General features: G+C 44.8%; 1 protein-coding gene across 1 annotated transcript in view; it reads right to left on the bottom strand.

The window, feature by feature from the left end:
* LOC122540097 (forkhead-associated domain-containing protein 1-like) overlaps window positions 1–19,597 on the bottom strand; it is a 140,028-nt gene that overhangs the window by 31,613 nt on the left and 88,818 nt on the right. Inside the window, exons 22-24 of the mRNA XM_043675407.1 lie at window positions 17,217–17,355; window positions 11,512–11,645; window positions 526–618 (exon numbers count right to left, since the gene is read on the bottom strand). Coding sequence (XP_043531342.1) covers window positions 526–618; window positions 11,512–11,645; window positions 17,217–17,355 — 366 coding nt within the window. The remainder of the gene's footprint in view (window positions 1–525; window positions 619–11,511; window positions 11,646–17,216; window positions 17,356–19,597) is intronic.

Genomic DNA, 19,597 nt, shown 5'->3' with positions numbered 1-19,597 from the left:
GGGAAATGCGATAGGTGGAGGGAGGACAAGGTGAGGGTGATAGGCTGGCCTATCACCCTCACCTTGACCTCCCTCCACCTATCGCATTTCCAAAACCCCTCCCCCAAGTCCCTCCTCCCTACCTTTTATCTTAGCCTGCTGAACACACTTTCCTCATTCCTGAAGAAGGGCTTATGCCTGAAACGTTGATTCTCCTGTTCCTTGGATGCTGCCTGACCTGCTGCGCTTTTCCAGCAACACATTTTCTTCTCTGTTTTCATGTCCTGTACCTTTTGGCTTAGTTGCTAATTATAACTAACGCAATGATTTTGCAATGGGCAAGACAAGGAGACAGAATTATTTCAGACAGTGTGGGGACTGAATCCATTCTGTGGCTGTTATTTTACAATACAATCTAACCCATTGAGTATCACACCTCTCCTCTCACCCATGTATAGACTACAGGCATAATGGTAAGGCAATATTCACTGTCATACTCTGTAGAGTAAATGCTGAACCTTCTTTCCAGAACTGGGGTCTACTTACCGTCCTTTCACTGAGGTCCAGGGCCTCAGACATTTCCAAACGTGCTGTCCTATCGATGGAGGCTTCAGAAATGCAGAAGGAATCCTTTTGCTTCTATAACCGAGAAAACAGGCTATTACAATTGTGCATTTTACATTAAATTACACAGACTTTAAAACACAGAAACGGGACATTCAGCTGAAATGGGCTGCAGCAGTCTTTATACAGCACACACCTACCTTACTTCATTCAATTATAACATCATTTCCTTCTATTTCCTTTCTCTCTCGTGTGCTTACCTAACTTCCTCCTCGATACATCCTTGCTATTTGCCCCTGTCCCTCAATGTGGTGGAGAGTTCCACATTTCTCATCGACCCCTGGATAAAAATTCTCCTGAATTTCACACTGGGCTTGTCAGTGATTGTCTTAAATGCACAACCCTGATGTGCCTTTGAAGATGTTTTAAGAAGGTGAGAGACATCAAGCGCCTCCATGATGGAATTGAGCACAAACGGTCTTTCAGACTGATCTGAAAGCAAAAACGGCCAATGAAGACAAAAAGTGCTAGAAGAACTCAGCAGTCCAAAAGCTGCAGGTTAGGTGGATTGACCATGTTAAACTGCTCATAGTGTTCAGGGATGTGCTGGCTAGGTGGGTTAGCCATTGGCAAATATAATGTAGGGTGATGGGTCTGGGTGGGATGCTCTTCAGAGAGTCAGTATAGACCAGTTGGGCCAAATGGCCTGTTTCCACACTGTTGGGATTCTATGAGGTCTGGTAGCATGTGTTGAGAGAGAGAGACAGAAAAACAATTACTGCTTTGAGTCCAATAACTTTTCTTTGGAACTGAAGAAGAATCATATTAGACTCGAAACACTAAATTTGGTTTCTCGCTCTCTTTCTCCACAGATGCTGACAGACCTGCTGAGCTTCTCCAGCACTTTCTGTTTTTATTTCATAAACTCACCTCAGATGCAACTTCTGCAATCTGACCAGTTACCAGTCTCAGTCATACTGCCAAACGTTGTCTTAGACTCTGAAGTTTGCGTCAGGTTTGCGACCTGCCAAGGATTTCAACAGATGTTCAGCACAAAAAGCAGAGTGTGACTGAAGCACCCAGAGCAAGAAGTGCCAGGTCTCAGGTTTAACATCAGGTGTCTGGTTCATCACCTGATTGGATCTGTGATTGTGAGGTCTCCATCTACCGTGAGAAATCCTGGGTGAGGAAGGTCCCTGGGCCCTCCAATGTTTGCCTGTGAACATCAGACAGCATTGAGCTGAAAGTTAGTGAAAACAACAGCACTTGTTACCCATTCTGAAATACTCTTGCACTGAGTGACTGACTAGGACATTACTGAGTGCAGTTACCAGTCAGTTACATTATTGTAGGCTGAACCAAGTAGGGATGGACAAATTTTCTTTCCTAAAGGGCATTAATAAACTTGATGGGTAAGACAATCAATATCAGATTCATTATTAAAATTAGCTGTCAATCCCAGATTCCTATTACGTGAATGCATTCCCACCAGCATCCATGATGGGATTTGAACCTATACTTCCAGGGCTGTTCAGATTTCCTGAAGCAGTGACACTAGCTCTAGGCCACCATTACCCCTGGGTTGGAATGCTTTCTGTGCTTTAATTGTCTATACACTCACTGTAGCAGCTCAGACCATGAGGAGGTACCACGGGATGACTGGGCATAGACCAGCAATGAGTCACTGTATGCAGAACAGGGAGGGAGCATTAACAGGGCAGATCTAGTTGAAAATCAGACCATTTTAATCTCTGTTCTGGGAGGAGTCAACAAAAGAGCCGTTGCATAATTCCGCAGAATGAATTGTTAGAGAATTCTACAGCAGGAAGTGCCATAGAGCAAGTAATTTAACAAACTAGTAAATGTAAATAAATGCGAGGTCTAAAATTGCACTGTTTTGACAAACAGCTCATATCAGATTTGTGAACTGACATGTCCTGCTATTGAGGAGCACTTTGTTAGATCAGTATTGATTCAGTGGTTGCAGCTACAGTGCAAGGCAAGCAGCTCACCATGGGATAAGAAAGCCTGTGGTCCAGGCATTTTGTCCTCATCCCCCAAACTGTTTAACTTGTGTGAATTTGGACTGAGAGTGCCAGTTATCCCTGTTTTCTCCCCAATTGTGAGTTTAAGTCCCACTACAGAGGGCAGTCATGTGCCCAGGTTAACACCCACCCTACTGCAGCTCTGAGAGAATGCTGCACTGTTGGTGGGAATAACAGCTATTATTTAACTGGTGAAAAACTGCAGCACGCTGCTGTGCAGTGGGACCTGAGTGTTCTTGTGAATGAATTACAAAAAGGTAGTTTGCAGGTGCAGCAGGTAATTAAGAAGTCAAATGGAATTTTGTCCTTCATTGCCAAAGGGATGGAGTTTAAAAAAAGAGAGGTTATACTGCAGCTGTATAGGGTACTGGTGAGGCCACACCTAGAGTACTGTGTACTGTTTTGGTCTCCTTACTTGAGAAAGGGTGTACTGGCACTGGAGGGGGTGCTGAGGACTTTCACTAGGTTAATTCTGGAGTTGACAGGGTTGGCTTATGAGGAGAGATTGAGTAGACTGGGGCTATACTCATTGGAACTTAGAAGAACGAGGGGGGATCTTAAGATATAAAATTATTTGGGAATAGATAAGACCGAAGCAGGGAGATTGTTTCCACTGGCGGGTGAAACTAGAATTAGCAGCGCATAGCCTCAAAAAAAGGGGGAGATTTCAGACTGAGTTGGAGAAACTTCTTCACCGAAGGAGTTGTGAATCTGTCGAATCCCCTGCTCAGTGAAGACTACCTTATTGAATGTTTTTAAGACAAAGATCTTTGAACAGTAAAGGAATTAAGGGTTCTGGTGAGCGGGTGGGTAAGTGGAGCTGAGTCAATGAAAGGATCAGCCATGATCTTATTGAATGGTGGAGCAGGCTCGAAGGGCCAGATGGCCAACTTCTGCTCCTATTCCTTAAGATCTTACATTGTCTATCAGACGAAACATTAAACTGTGACACTGGTAACTTGCACCAGTAATTCTGGTATTAAAGAAGCCTGGAGAAAGTGAGGACCACAGATGCTGGAGATCAGGGTCGAGAGTATGGTGCTGGAAAAGCACAGCAGGTCGGGCAGCATCTGAGGAGCAGGAGAATCAACGTTTCATGCACAACCCCTTTACTAGGAACGGGTTATGCCCGAAACGTCAATTCTCCTGTTCCTCAGATGCTGCCTGACCTGTTGTGCTTTTCAGCACCACACTCTCGACTATTAAAGAAGCCATGGTGCTATTTGATGATCCAATAGCTCCATTGATCTCAAAGAACAGAATGAACAGAGATTTACAGAACAGAAGGAGGCTACTCGTCCCATCCTGCTCTTTGCTTCGCACTACATTCCCACCTTTTGTCCGTAGCTGTGGAGGCTCCTCACTCAAGTAGCTGTCCAACTCCACTGTAACATAATGTCTGGAATCAACTTCAACCAGCTTTCCAGGCAGAATATTTCAGATACTGACCCTCGAGAGACCAGCCAGAGTAAATGAGCTGTGACAGGAATCTGAGAGATAACTAACTGAGAGACTATGCCAGTTTTCCTTTCCACTTTGTCTTGTGGGGAATTATAGCCAGACCTGATCATGTCATCACTCTTTGTAGCAGGGCTATTGGACAGCAGTCAATAGGAAGCCTGGGGAATAAGCCTCATTGTACATTGCACATATTTTCTCCACAATCACCAGGTCCTAATGCTCCTGGCCTGGGTCAGCTCAGTCAGCACTGACAGGGCATCAAACCTTGACCATTCTGGTCTGTAGAATTCTATGGTATGTTTAACCATGGGCACCTCTGCCCCAGTCTTTGGCTTAGTGGCAACATTCCTGCTGAGGCAGAAGATGCAGAGTTTGAAAAGGAGAATAGAAGATGCTGAAATGCTCAGCAGGCCTGGCAGCATCTATGGAGAGAGGAAAACAGAATTTACCTTGACCTGAAGCAGTAACTCTGCATCTGTCTGAGCCTTGCTGCCAGACCTGCTCAAGGTTTGTGGACTTCCCTATTTTTGATTTTGGAATTCCAGTATCCGCATTAATGATCCGCAGTTTGAGTTTTGCTTCAGACAGCCTCAGTGAGTGTAGTCGAGAGGTCTGTTTCTGTACTCTGAGTGAGTGTCCAGAGAGGTATTTGTGCCTGGCAGGTAGACCTTTTGTATTGCCTTTTGTATTGCCAAGAGGGTCTTCCCCTCAGATAAGCCTAACCACCCTGTTCTCCAAGGAGCATGAGGGCATGAAAACAGAAACATAAAATCCTCCACAATAGAATAATTGACATTACAGGCAACAATACTCCTTGCTCATGTTATCAGCAGAGTATTAAGTACGTAGTTAATTAACTAGGAATTAACTCTATTAGTGTGAAACTAAGTCACTGTAAATTTATTAACTGTGTCACTTTGTGTAATCCTCTTCATCTTTTAATCCCACTTAGCATTCGATACAGATGCGTTTCACCAGATCTGATATACCAGACTTAAAGCCAATATTTTTTTGGGCTTTTCATTATGCACAATGTAATATCTTTTTGTGAATGTAACATATGAAATTGTAATATAAACCTCTGTAAAGTTCTGCATATTATTATATCACAGAAATATGCAATATATAAACACAGAAGCTCTCAATTTCCTAACAGCATCTCAGGCATCACTTTGTAAATTCTGCCTCCTTGTGATCACAACAGAGCAAAACCCAGGCCCCCAAAATGTCAGTGACTGAAAGAATCCAGCAGCAGTAAGATACAACAAGGCTGCAATGAGAAATGTTAAAAGGTACTGGGGTAAGAGATAGTGAGAGGAAGTTCTGAGTTCTATTGATAAAAAAGATAATTATTTATATCATGGCTCTTGGAAGGTGATCAAAGTACCTGTAGAATATTTGGCACCCACTTTACACAGGGAATACTAGCAAGTTGAATTTTGGTTGAGGGAGCACTGTGTGTTGAGTTGAACATTTTACTGGAAGCACTCTGTGCAATGTAGATTGTGGTTGTAAATAAGGACCTATGAAAAATACTTCCAGAAATGAGGGATGCAAAGAATAAAGTGTGAGCCACAGGTGTAAGTGGTCACCATTTTGAAATAGGAATTAAACTGCATCAGTAACTTCAATCAATTTGGCATTTGTTTCTGCATAAATTCAATTCTTCAAAAATACCTTTAGCCATTAACAAAACATTTTAATTCTAATCAATATATTGCCTTCAGCACCTGATGATGAAGGTTTAATGAATTTATCCTGAGTTACTTTGGAATCATTGTAGAGATCCACTCTGGATCAGATTTCAGTTTCAGAATCATCCCTCCACAACAAATCATCTTCCTCTTCATCCAATGTATTGGATATTCTGTTTTTTTTAAACAAATCTGATAATAGCATCCCTCTATCTGATGACATGACTGTTGTATTGTTGTATAGATTCCAGACCAGATAGGCCGCTCCCTTTAAAACAATCACATGTCATCATGACATGTAACCTTCCGGTATGAAGATAAACCCCCTCACCTTCAGCTACTCTTTCTGTGTCCTGGAGTCAGTGTAATCAGTCATCTGTTTGTATATAAAGCACTGTGATATCAGTAAACACAGAAACAGACTGTATGTTAGTCTGTGATATTATAATCAGTAAACAGGCAGTGTTGGAAATAAACTTCAAGACATTTGTCTCAACAAAAACTCCCAAGTCTCCGTGCTTTACGTTACACAGGCTAACAAAATCACAAAACACGTCATGGCAGTAAGTGGGCACTGAAAGATAATGGTGACAGTAACTGGACACTGCAGACTGAAAAAGTGATGCCAGTATGGTACTTCTGAGAAGTCTTCTTCCTAACATTTATCCATCAATCTGCCAAGTTCAGAACTGAGGTTACAACTACAACCAAGACCGAACAAGTAACGGGTACAAAGCAGGTACTGACGCTTAGTGAGCACTGTACCATTCTCTCTCTCTCTGAAACACAAGGTTGTTTTCAAGAAGCCCAGGATATCTCCAACTTTTTTTAATAAAATGGCAGCTAAAGGATGCTGAAAGGACAGCTCTAATTTAAAAAAAATGATTCAACAACAAAAATAAAAGCAGTTTAGAACAACAGGAAAAATGTTTGCTACACTGAAAAGGCCTTACCTGTATCCAGACGACAGTTAATTCTGACATTTTCTACTGGGTGTGAAAATTAAAAAAAGGGAAACATCACATCATCACTGGTTTTTTCTTGGTGTGAATGCCAGCTATAGGCACACACCTATAATGTCTAAATTCTTACAGCTGCAATAACACAAAAGAGAAAAAGCCAAAAAATACTCGCTGCAGGATAGCTTTTAGCTTTCACTTTTTAAAGAGCATGATGATACACAAGGAAAAATGGAAAGTAGATATCTCATCATGGATCGACAGTCCATTGGCTTTTCTTCAGCACTTCAGTTGATTAAAGAAAAAATCTTGAGTTTCAGGAACAGCAGATAGCTGACAGAGAACACCAGTCAGTTACATTTCTTCCTGGGCACTGAGGGGTTAAGAAGAAAGTAAATTCCCTGGTATTTCTGATCACATGCAAAGATCCTAAGAGAGGTTTTTTTAATCAGATGTCAGCAGATTATGTTAAAGCTCAAGTCAGTTTCAAGATACACAGGCTTGAGTTCATGTCATTATCCAATAGCCAGGTGAAAAGACAGACCATTTCAAAGGCAGGTGTCAACGTAAGGGTGAGAAATGTGATTTCACTGAAGCTAATATGGCTGAAAGGCTTCTGGCACTGGTCATTGGCTCCACACTCATCAGTCCTTCAGAAAGCCACTCCTGGACAAACTCACACAGCACACCATTGACACTTCTCACGAAGAATGGCACAAACGTAAAGCAATTGCAGCAAGGACTCTGGAACAATGACAGCAGCTATCAACACGTTCAATGGAATATCGAAATCTTGAACAAAGCGTGACTTGTCTAATCTAGCCAGCCAGTTTCCAGCCTTTCCTGACATATGCAAGCTATATTGTATAAGAGGGTCTTGGGCTAAAATATGGAGGTCATTCAGTTGCCCTCTACATTCCCCAGGACAATACAATGCTCCAAAGCAGCATTTGAAGGAAAGCCAATCAAGGAACAAGGTCAAAGTTACATCCATGGAGCACAGTATGTTAATGAAGGGCAGTACGGTGGCTCAGTGGTTAGCACTGCTGCCTCAGTGCCAGGATCCTGGGTTCAATGCCAGCCTTGGGTGACTGGCTGTGTGGAATTTGCTTCTGAGTCATGGTCAAGAGCAAGCAGCACCGCTGATATATTCCCTTTAATGCACACCAATACATTCAGGTGACCATTTCACTAAATTCCCTACTCCACGACAAATCAAATATAGCACTCATGCAATAGCTGTTGACACATCAGTATGTTCTGTGTACCTCAACAAATTGTGTGTTGACAATGGTTTGCGGTACTCGGTGCTTCAGAGACATATGTAGGAAATGAAGTGTTCTCTTCTCACTATCCACAGATAGTGTCACCCAGAACACACTGCAAAGCTGGGCCAAAAGATCCCTGATTGTCAAATGTAGCACGACTTGCTAAGATAGCTTTGCTCAATCCATGTCCAACTCCACTCCAACAGTTTGCCCTCACTGGCAGCTCTCACACTTGGGAGACTAATCCATACAATTCTTCCTTTCCATACCTTTATCAGCCAGTCACATGTGTACAAGATGGGGGCGGGGGGAACTGGTACAAGGACCAACCAGAACTCAAGTAGTTATCCCAACTTGAAACAGGGCAAAACATAAGAGTTTGGGATTTTCATACAAATACATGGACTTGTTAAAAGATACTATATTGTTACGTACAGTCTAGATCATATGACATTGTAATGAGCAATGGTTGTGTCCTGTGAAAAAAATAGACAACATATCCAAACCATATATCATCAACTGCACAGGATAGGTACTAACAGTACTGTATACGATATCAGACAACAACCACACATCTATAAGTAATACTCCTTCATCTGTGATGACAGATAGCACACTGGAGAGCAAAGCTACTCTGCTAAGTCATGATAACTGCATAAAGACAACATCAAGTTGTATCATGCAACCATTAAGACTTTACCTGAAAGTATAGAGGCAAGGAAGCTATGTGTACTTCTAAAGGCTGATCATGGCCCATGTCAACGCGAGCTGCCCAGCCTGCCTTGCTCCCCTGCAATTTGCCTACCAATGTAATAGGTCCACACTGGACGCCATTTCCCTAACCCTCCACCCATCGCTGGAACATCTGGATAACAAGGACACCTATGTCAGACTCCTGCTCGACTATAGCTTTGCCTTCAACATCATAATCCCCTCCAGACTGATTGCTGAACTCTGAGACCAAGGTCTCAGCTCCACCCTCTGCAACTGAATCCTCAGCTTCCTAACCCATAGGCCGCAAACAGTGACGATAGACAACTGCACCTCCTCCACAACAACACGCAACACTAGAGCCCACCAATGTTGCACTCTCCCTGTACACCCACAACTGTGTAACCAAATTCCAAATGAATGCCATCTACAAGTTTGTTGGTAACACCACTGTGGTAGGATGGATATCAAATAACAATGAATCAGGATACACAGAGGAGATAGAGGGCTTGGTGTCATAGTACTGTGATAACAACTGCTCTCTCAATTTCAGCAAAACAAAATAACTGACCGTTGGCTTCTGGAAGAAAGGAGTCGAACACGCCCCCATCTACATCAGTGGAGTGGAGATTGAGAGGGTTGAAAGCATCAAGTTCCTGGGAGTGACGATAACTGACAACCTGTCCTGGACTTGGCATATAAATGCGACAGTCAAGGCACAACAATGCCTCTTCTTCCTCAGGCAGCTTAGGGAAGTCGGCATGTCCATAACAACCCTCGCCAATGTTTACAGATGCAGCACAGAACGCATGCTGTCTGGGTGCACCATGGCCTGATGCAGCAACTCTTCTGCCCAGGACTGGAAGAAACTACAGAAGGTTGTGTACACAGCACAGACATTCACGGAAGCCAACCGTCCGTCCATGGACCATTTATACCTCTCGCTGCTGCAGAAAGGATGCCAACGTCAAAGAGCCCTCCCACCCCAGTAATGCTCTCCTACTACCTCTTCCATCAGGCATGTTCAGCACAGTTTTAGATTAGAAAATTACCACAAGCTTTAATTTTGTTCTGTCAGCCATGCAGACGAGCGCCCATGGTGAATCATGTCATGTCCTGTGGTTTTCACTCGAACTATTTTGAATCTTTCTGCTGCACAGTTCAGAAGCTGGGCATATCAAAATGCATGGACATCTCATGCATGTTGCCAATGTGATATAGCAGGTATGCATTATTTTAGCCACTGCCTGGTGAAACATCACTGGAAATGGGCCATTTTGCCACTGAGATCTTTTTCTAATCTCTGAGTCATCTATATCTCCTACCACAAGACCGTACAGTTTCAGTCCCGAAGTGAATACACCAACTAGCTATTCTCTAAAATCTTCGCTGAACTCAGAGTTTGGTTTGATTTATTTAAGTGTGTATCAGCACACTTTATTTCTGGTGATGATGTAATTATTCTGAGGAAAACCCAGTCAATAGCAAGCTTCTTGAAATCAAGCTAAGGCTGGTTCCTGTTCTTGTGCACGTAACACAAATTGACTATTTTGGTGTTTCGATGACACATTTATTCTGTTGGGATGGCTCATGGAGTAGTTAGACCTGATTACCAGTGCACTCCCCCTGTAAGACACATAACGGTAGTGGGCTATTCAGTAATGCTAGTGCCATTGAATGTCAAGGCATGATGCTTGGAATCTCTTTTGTTGGTGATGGTCATTGCTTGGCACTGTGTGGCCTAAATAATACTTACCACTTATTAGACCAAGCCTGGATGTTGTCCAGATCTTTCTGATATTTCAGGGGTGGTAAAAGGTGCTGAACATTGTGAAATCACTAGTGAATATCCTCACCTCTGAATTTATGATGGAGAAAAGGTAATTGATGAAGCAGCTAAAGTTGATTGCATCTTGGACACTACCCTGTCTCTGAGCCAGGAGGCCCAGTTTCAAGCGCCACCTGCTCCAAAGGTGTTTAATAAGATCTCTGAACCCGTTGGTTAGAAAACATCTACCTTGAGAAACTCCAGCACTGATGCCCTGGAGCTAAGATGCCTGAACTTCAACAGCCACAACTATCTTCCTAGATCCAACCAGTGGAGAGTTTTCCCCGATTCCCAACGACTCTAGCTTTGCTAGGGCTCTTTGGGTCAAATGCTGCCTTGATGTTAGGGGTAGTTACTCTCACTTCCCCTCTGGAGTCCAGCTTTTTTGTCCACGTTGGAACAAGATCAGGAGCTGTGTGTGTGGTCCTTGCTGAACACAAAGTGATTGTCAGTGTTAGTGTTGAAGACTTGCTGTTTGATAGCATGCTTCATCACTATAGTGAAGATTGAGAGTAGACTGATATGTTGGTAATTAGTCAGGTTGGATTTGTCCTGCTACTTGTGGGCAGATAGGACAAACCTGAGCAGCTTTCTGCCATGTTGGGCAGATGCCGGTGTTATAGCTGTACTGACACAACTTGTCTATTAACAGGCCTAATTTCTTCAGCCATTTCTTGATATCGCATAGAGTGAATCAAATTGACTTGAAGGGTGGCAATTGTGATGCTGGGGACCTCAGGAGGAAGCATTCAAAGCACTTACTTTACAAAGGGTTTTTTCCCCCAGTGCTGGCATTCTCTTGCTGCTGACTTAAGTTCCCTGCTGCTACTTTGCAGCTCACTTTGCTATGACTAAGCATCTCTGTGAAGAAAAATCAATTACTTAAGTAAATGAGTGCACTTATTTATGATGCAAAGTTAATGAGATCTTTTGAATGAACAGGCTGGGACATCAGCGAGTTTGATGGCAGCCACCCAGCAGGGTGAAAACTACTAACATTACCAGTTTCGCTGAATCGTTACTGGGTGAGGAGTTGCTGAAGGATTCACTCCCGCTGAGCGCTCGCTGGGACTGCAGGTCAGTCAGCTCCTTCTTCAGAACTGTCAGGTGTTGGGAGGCCTGCTCCTGGCTGATTCCTGCCAAGATCAAAGGTTCAAATGAAATCTAAAGCTGCTTTCTTATCTCCATCCTGTCATCCCACTCTGACATTAAATCCTTGGCTAAGAATTTAAATAAGCCCTTCAGAGGATCCCGACAGTGTGAAAGCAGGCCATTCAGCCCATCACGTCCACCCTGGCCCTCTAAAGAGCATCTCACCCCATCCCTGTGACCCTGCATTTCCCATGGCTACACTATTTAGTCTGCACATCCTTGGACACAATGGGCAATTTAGCTTGGCCAATTCACCAAACCTGCACATCTTTGTGCTGTGGGAAGGAACCCACCCAGACACGGGGAGAATGCGCAAACTCCACACAGCCCGAGGCTGGAATTGAACCAGGGACCCAAGTACTACGAGGGAGCAGTGCCAACCATTGTGCCACCCCTCACAGATAGAGCACAATCAGTCACCTCTGAAAATTACAATGGATTACATTCCTGATCCTCTTGACTTGAGTGCTTCGCGCATGGGAAAGGGTAGCTGAAAATGCCTTGAATGTAAATGTCCCTTCTAAATGGTCACAGTGCAAGAACAGAGACATAGAGACACAGTGAGGACAGGAGGAGAAACAGACAGAGGGAGAGAGCAAGCAAAAGTCAGAGAAAGTAGTAACGGTAGGGAAATGATGCCGAAAAAGAGCAGCACATAGATATCGAGGGAAAACCATCAGGGAGTAAGGATTGATATGGGAAGACAGGTACATCTTACATTTCATCTTCTGCCCCAAAATTCTGGAGGGAGAGCCAACAAAAAAGGAGCATTTTTCACTCCTTTCTGTCTCTGACAGAGCATGAGGAGAACAGAGATGGAGACGCATTTATTTAGAAGAGACAGACAGAAATGGAAATATTTACACAGAGACTGAGACAGGCATATTTGAAGAGTTAGCCGCAGAGAGAAACTATTTTCAAAAACAGAAACAAAGGAATACGCAGGGCAGGACTTAATGAGGCTCATTGTACAGGAGACAAAAGTCCAGTGAAGGACGGAAATTGGGAAGCACGTTGGTGATGAGCAGAATGCACCTACCGACAGCAAGTGACTTTTTATTTTTCAGTTGCTTTGCTTTAAACCCGTTCTAAGGTGTACTGAGATTCCATGGAACGGGAGTCCAGCAAGGTTGGGGTTTGGGGGCGTAGCAACTTGAAAAGAGCAGGAGCTGGTGAGGAAACAAATTAAAGGCCCCATAACGGGTGTTTAGAAAAAGCAAGCTCCAGGGAGAGAGAAAGACAGAGAGAGACAGTGACAACTAGACTGGCAGACTGGTTCAAAATAAGAAGGGACAGTGTGGCTATCAGCTGAGAGGTTTCCCTCCAACAGACACAGCTGTAAGCAGCATGAAATCAACACTGAATGTATTAAGGTGTCTGTACTGTACAGCAGGCACTGTGGACTGAGACTGGCTAATAACACAGGGACTGGACTGTACAGCAGGCATTGCGGACTGATACTGGTTAATAACACGAGGGCTGTACTGTACAGCAGGCACTGCGGACTGATACTGGTTAATAACACGAGGGCTGTACTGTGCAGCAGGCACTGCGGACTGACACTGGTTAATAACACGAGGGCTGGACTGTACAGCAGACACTGCGGACTGACACTGGTTAATAACCCGAGGGCTGGACTGTACAGCAGGCACTGTGGACTGACACTGGTTAATAACACAGGAGCTGTACTGTACAGCAGACACTGCGGACTGACACTGGTTAATAACACGAGGGCTGGACTGTACAGCAGACACTGCGGACTGACACTGGTTAATAACACAGGAGCTGTACTGTCCAGCAGGCACTGCGGACTGATACTGGTTAATAACACGAGGACTGCTCTGTATGGCAGGCCCAAGATGAATCAGTAAGTCATTGTCATGGTCAAAGGAAAACACACAGAGTCAGGTGTCAGAACCTGTTTGAAAGGTCTGGTAAAGAGTTACAGGCTTTGGAGAGTCAGGAAAACATCTTGTTCAAACCACTTGTGTCAGGAGTTATGCAAACTCAGGATGATTCGCCTGCCTGCATTTCTAAAAGTGTGATTTTGAATCAAGTGAGGAAAATGTACCTTATTGCTTCCAAAGGAGTAGTGCAGGTCATGTCATGACCAGCGAGGGTCAGATATAGAGAAAAGCTGCCTCTACACAGTCCCTATCAGGCATTCCCAGAGCACGCACATCGCAGCATTAGATAAAAACTATCCTCTCACTGTCCCCATGAAACTTTCCCAGAGCATGCACAGCATGGCATTGGTCACCAAGTCGCGTCCATCCACACTTTCCTCAATAATATGGGCCATAGTGCGCCTCAATGATTACACTCATGTGAGGCATCTAGAGTTGCAGCTTTGGATATACCCCAGGTGCTGAACCTTTGCTCACTGTCTTCCCACATCAAACTCAAAATATAAATGTGGCAAAGACTGAGCCACTGGCTACAGAGGGAAATCAAGCTCCATTTACTGAGCAAGTAATTTCTCACAGAGTAACAACGCTCAACCTCTACCATCATCAGAGACTGTGATAGACAGTCCCCCAGACAGGAAAAGTATTGATGCACCTGAGTGATGACAAATCACCTGCCATGTTCATTCATGCCTTTTCTCCCTTTTCCCTGGAAAACAAATCAAAACCCCCATGGCATTGAAGGCAGAACTATCCCAGCATTCAATGCAGTAGTAAAAGCTCTCTAGTAAAACTGAGGTAATATTGGGTCTTTTTAAATGACAATTACTTCCATGCATACATGGGACTTAGCAAGTGGGCCAGATACCGAACACGGGACAGCGAGCAGGTTTAAGTGCCGGGGCAAATTGCACTCTGCTGTTTGACTGTCAGTCCACAGTCCTTGCATTCCTTGCTACAAGTTTCACTGCACAGAGATGATGGATGCAATATGTGGATGGTGCCCTCCCTGGTAACATCCCTCTCTCCTTGCCAGTCACCTCACCACCTGCATTCTGCCCAATGGAATAAACATGGGTTCCTTGTTTTTTTTGACATGATTAACCCCAATTCGTTTCCTATCCCGTATTTCCACCCCCTCCCCTGAAGGTACCAGCTGGTGAGTGTCAACATTGGAGGTTAGTCTGAGCTTTGGGACATAACAGGGGAAGGAATGGGCATCACATTCACAATGTGGGAAATCGCCAGGCTGAACGAGATTTAGCTAGGTAAAAACAATGACTGCAGATGCTGGAAACCAGATTCTGGATTAGTGGTGCTGGAAAAGTACAGCAGTTTGTATTCATTGCTCCCGATGCGGTCTCCTCTACATTGGGGAGACTGGACACCTCCTAGCAGAGCGCTTTAGGGAACATCTCCGGGACACCCGCACCAATCAACCACACCACCCTGTGGCCCAACATTTCAACTCCCCCTCCCACTCTGCCACATGGAGGTCCTGGGCCTCCTTCACCGCCGTTCCCTCACCACCAGACGCCTGGAGGAAGAATGCCTCATCTTCCGCCTCAGAACACTTCAACCCCAGGGCATCAATGTGGACTTCAACAGTTTCCTCATTTCCCCTTCCCCCACCTCACCCGAGTTCCAAACTTCCAGCTCAGCACTGTCCCCATGACTTGTCCTACCTGCCTATCTTCTTTTCCACCTATCCACTCCCCCCTCCCCCCCGACCTATCACCTTCATCCCCTCCCCCACTCACCTATTGTACTCTATGCTACTCTCTCCCCACCCACACCCTCCTCTAGCTTATCTCTCCACCCTTCAGGCTCTCTGCCTTTATTCCTGATGAAGGGCTTTTGCCCAAAACGTCAATTTTACTGCTCCTTGGATGCTGCCTGAACTGCTGTGCTCTTCCAGCACCACTAATCCAGAACAAGATTTAGCGACAGGATTAGAGGCCTTCAGTTCCGTTAAGCTTTCCATTCTTTTCCAATGCCTGTCTGACAGAAAACAGCATTTTCCCAAAGCAGGACTTGAGACCAATGTGACCCAAGATTTATTTTTGTTGTGATGTAGCTGGCTCTCAAAATGGGCTGTAATGTAGCTGGGTAGCACTGGGGTACAGGGCATTGAGATTAGGCGGAGGCTTTGATGAATTGTGCAAAAGTGAGGACTGCAGATGCTGGAGATTAGAGTCGAGAGTGTGGTGCTGGATAAGCACAGCAGATCAGGCAGCATCTGAGGAGCAGGAAAAAGGTCTGATGAAGGGTTTTTGCCCAAAACGTTGTCTCTCCTGCTCCTCGGATGCTGCCTGACCTGCTGTGCTTTTCCAGCATCACACTCTCAAAGTTGATGAATTGTGGGTTGGTATTTGTGCTTGTTACATGCTGTGGAACTCAAGTTTGAGGAGATTATGTTGGGTGTTCTGCAAACCTCCTGTGTGTTGGTCATTGCGTGTTTCTGATCTTTATCACAGTCCACTCCTAAATGATACCACTGACTACTCTTCAACAAACTCTTCACTGGCCATAAGATGCTTTGGAATCCTGAGGTTGTAAAAGGTGCTATACAATCGTTCTTTTTAAAACTCACTCATGGGATGTGGATCTCATTGGCTGGGCCAGCATCGATTACCCAACTCCTACAGACAGCAATTAAGAGTTGACTACATTGTGGTGGGTCTGGTGTCACGTGTCGGCCAGACCAGGTAAGGAGAGCAGTTTGCCTTCCCGAAAGGATATTAGTGAATCACATGAGATTTTGATGACATTTGACAGTAGTTACATGATTGCCATGAAACTATATATTTTTAATTGAATTCAAATTTCACCAATTGTCGTGATAGAACATTAGCCTGGGGTTCCAGGTCACAGGAAAAATAGAAGTTGCTATAGTCCCATTAGAGAGAGAGATGACTCTCTCTCGAGTTTAATCTGAGTGCCATCATGCCTCAAGTGAAGGGAACGGTTGAGAAGGAAAGTCCATCCTGGAAGCATCAGCCAGTGTGGGAATTAAACTCATGCTGTTGAAGTCACTGTATCACTAGGAGAAAGTGAGGGCTGCAGATGCTGGAGATCAGAGCTGAAAAATATGTTGCTGGAAAAGCCAGGCAGCATCAAAGGAGCAGGAAAATCGACGTTTCGGGGATAAGCCCTTCTTCACTGTATCACGAACCAGCTGTCCAGACTACAGAGCTAACCGACCAGCGATAACAACTGGTTTGCTAGTCCAGTTGACATCATCACTATGCCACCGCCTCCCTTCATGTAAGTGCTTGTTTAATTTATTGGGTCCTGCTTAATTCAAGCCCAGAGTGAGATTAAAGGGAACTAGTAGATTCACTTATCCTGACTTTGTGGAGGGGCTGGTTCTGACAGCTAGAATGTGGGATACTTTGGGGACAAGCAATCCTTCCCCAGAGGGAAAGGCAGTCTGGAAACAGGCTGGCCTCTGATTCGGAAAGCTGTGTCTGATATGAGGGTCCCGGAAACAATAGTGAAGAGTCTAACCATGGAGTGGGTTGGAGGTGGCAAGGAATGATAATGTCTGGGATGGTGTAGGTGTTAGGCTGCTGCTTTACTGGCTGGATAATGCGGACAGATGTCAGAGAGTAGAGACAAAGTTTTGATCAGTAAACGGACTCTTACTAGAAGTGGGAATCTGTTCCAGCACCTTCACCCTGGCTCGTAGCTCAGCCAGTGCCTCACGCTGTCGCTGAATGACCTCTTCGTGACGGTGACCTTTGCACTGTGCTGCAAGCATCACAATCTCAGAGTGCGCTTTATCCTGAAATGATACGTTTGAACAAGTAAGATTGACACATCATCTTTTGCGCTGAATTTGGAGAGTCACTGATCGAGTATGAATCAACAGAAAGCAAAGAATGAGACTTGAAAATGTACAACGCAACCACAGGATTTCATTCTTACTACGCTGGCAGGTTTTATTTAGGAGAAAGTGAGGACTGCAGATGCTGGAGATCAGAGCTGAAAAATGTGTTGCTGGAAAAGCGCAGCAGGACAGGCAGCATCCAAGGAACAGGAGAATCGACGTTTCGGGCATAAGCCCTTCTTCAGGAATGAGGAAGGTGTGCCAAGCGGGCTGAGATAAATGGTTTTATTTGTTTGGTTCTGAAGGTTAATTCTCAGGAAGAACAGAGGACTGGGTGAGTTAACCAGACTGACATCTTAGTCATAGAGTCATAGAGATGAACAACACGGAAACAGACCCTTCGGTCCAACCCATCCATGCCGACCAGATATTCCCAACCCAATCTAGTCCCACCTGCCAGCACCTGGCCCATATCCCTCCAAACCCTTCCTATTCATATACCCATCCAGATGCCTCTTAAATGTTGCAATTGTACCAGCCTCCACTACATCCTCTGGCAGCTCATTCCATACACGTACCACCCTCTGCATGAAAAAGTTGCCCCTTAGGTCCCTTTTATATCTTTACCCTCTCACCCTATGCCCTCCAGTTCTGGACTCCCTGACCCCAGGGAAAAGACTTTGCCTATTTACCCTATCCATGCCCCTCATAATTTTGTAAACCTCTGTAAGGTCACCCCTCAGCCTCCAACGCTCCAGGAAAACAGCCCCAGCCTGTTCAGCCTCTTCCTATACCTCAAATCCTCCAACCCTGGCAACATCCTTGTAAATCTTTTCTGAACCCTTTCAAATTTCACAACATCTTTCCGATAGGAAGGAGACCAGAATTGCACGCAATATTCCAACAGTGGCCTAACCAATGTCCTGTATAGCCGCAACATGACCTCCCAACTCCTGTGGAGGAGAAAGTGAGGACTGCAGATGCTGGAGATCAGAGCTGAAAATGTGTTGCTGGAAAAGCGCAGCAGGTCAGGCAGCATCCAAGGATCAGGAGAATCGACGTTTCGGGCATAAGCCCTTCTTCAGGGCTTCATTCCTGAAGAAGGGCTTATGCCCGAAACGTCGATTCTCCTATTTGTTGGATGCTGCCTGACCTGCTGCGCTTTTCCAGCAACACATTTTCAGCTCCCAACTCCTGTACTCAATACTCTGACCAATAAAGGAAAGCATGCCAAATGCCTTTTTCACTATCCTATCTCCCTGCGACTCCACTTTCAAGGAGCTATGAACCTGCACTCCAAGATCTTTTTGTTCACTCCCTAGGACCTTACCATTAAGTGTATATGTCCTGCTAAGATTTGCTTTCCCAAAATGCAGCACCTCGCATTTATCTGAATTAAACTCCATCTGCTACATCTCAGCCCATTGGCCCATCTGGTCCAGACCCCATTGTAATCTGAGGTAACCCTCTTCGCTGTCCACTACACCTCCAATTTTGGTGTCATCTGCAAACTTACTAACTGTACCTCTTATGCTCACATCCAAATCATTTATGTAAATGACAAAAAGTAGAGGACCCAGCACCGATCCTTGTGGCACTCCACTGGTCACAGCCTCCAGTCTGAAAAACAACCCTCCACCACCACCCTCTGTGATCTACCTATAAGCCAGTTCTGTATCCAAATAGCTAGTTCTCCCTGTATTCCATAAGATCTAACCTTGCTAATCAGTCTCCCATGGGGAACCTTGTTGAACACCTTACTGAAGTCCATATAGATCACATCTACTGCTTGCCCTCATCAGTCCTCTTTGTTATTTCTTCAAAAAACTCAATCAAGTTTGTGAGACATGATTTCCCATGCACAAAGCCATGTTGACTATCCCGAATCAGTCCTTGCCTTTCCAAATACATGTACATCCTGTCCCTCAGGATTCCCTCCAACAACTTGCCCACCACTGGTGTCAGGCTCACTGGTCTATCGTTCCCAGGCTTGTCCTTACCACTCTTCTTACACAGTGGCACCACATTAGCCAACCTCCAGTCTTCCGGCACCTCACCTGTGACTATCAATGATACAAATATCTCAGCAAGAGGCCCAGCAATCACTTCTCTAGCTTCCCACAGAGTTCTCGGATACACCTGATCACATCCTGGGGATTTATCCACTTTTAGCCGTTTCAAGACATCCAGCTCTTCC

Source organism: Chiloscyllium plagiosum, chromosome 34 (assembly GCF_004010195.1).
Source record: "Chiloscyllium plagiosum isolate BGI_BamShark_2017 chromosome 34, ASM401019v2, whole genome shotgun sequence".
Taxonomy (NCBI): Eukaryota; Metazoa; Chordata; class Chondrichthyes; order Orectolobiformes; family Hemiscylliidae; genus Chiloscyllium; species Chiloscyllium plagiosum.
The sequence above is the reverse complement of the archived record's forward strand: the minus strand, read 5'-3'. Positions and strand labels throughout refer to the sequence as shown.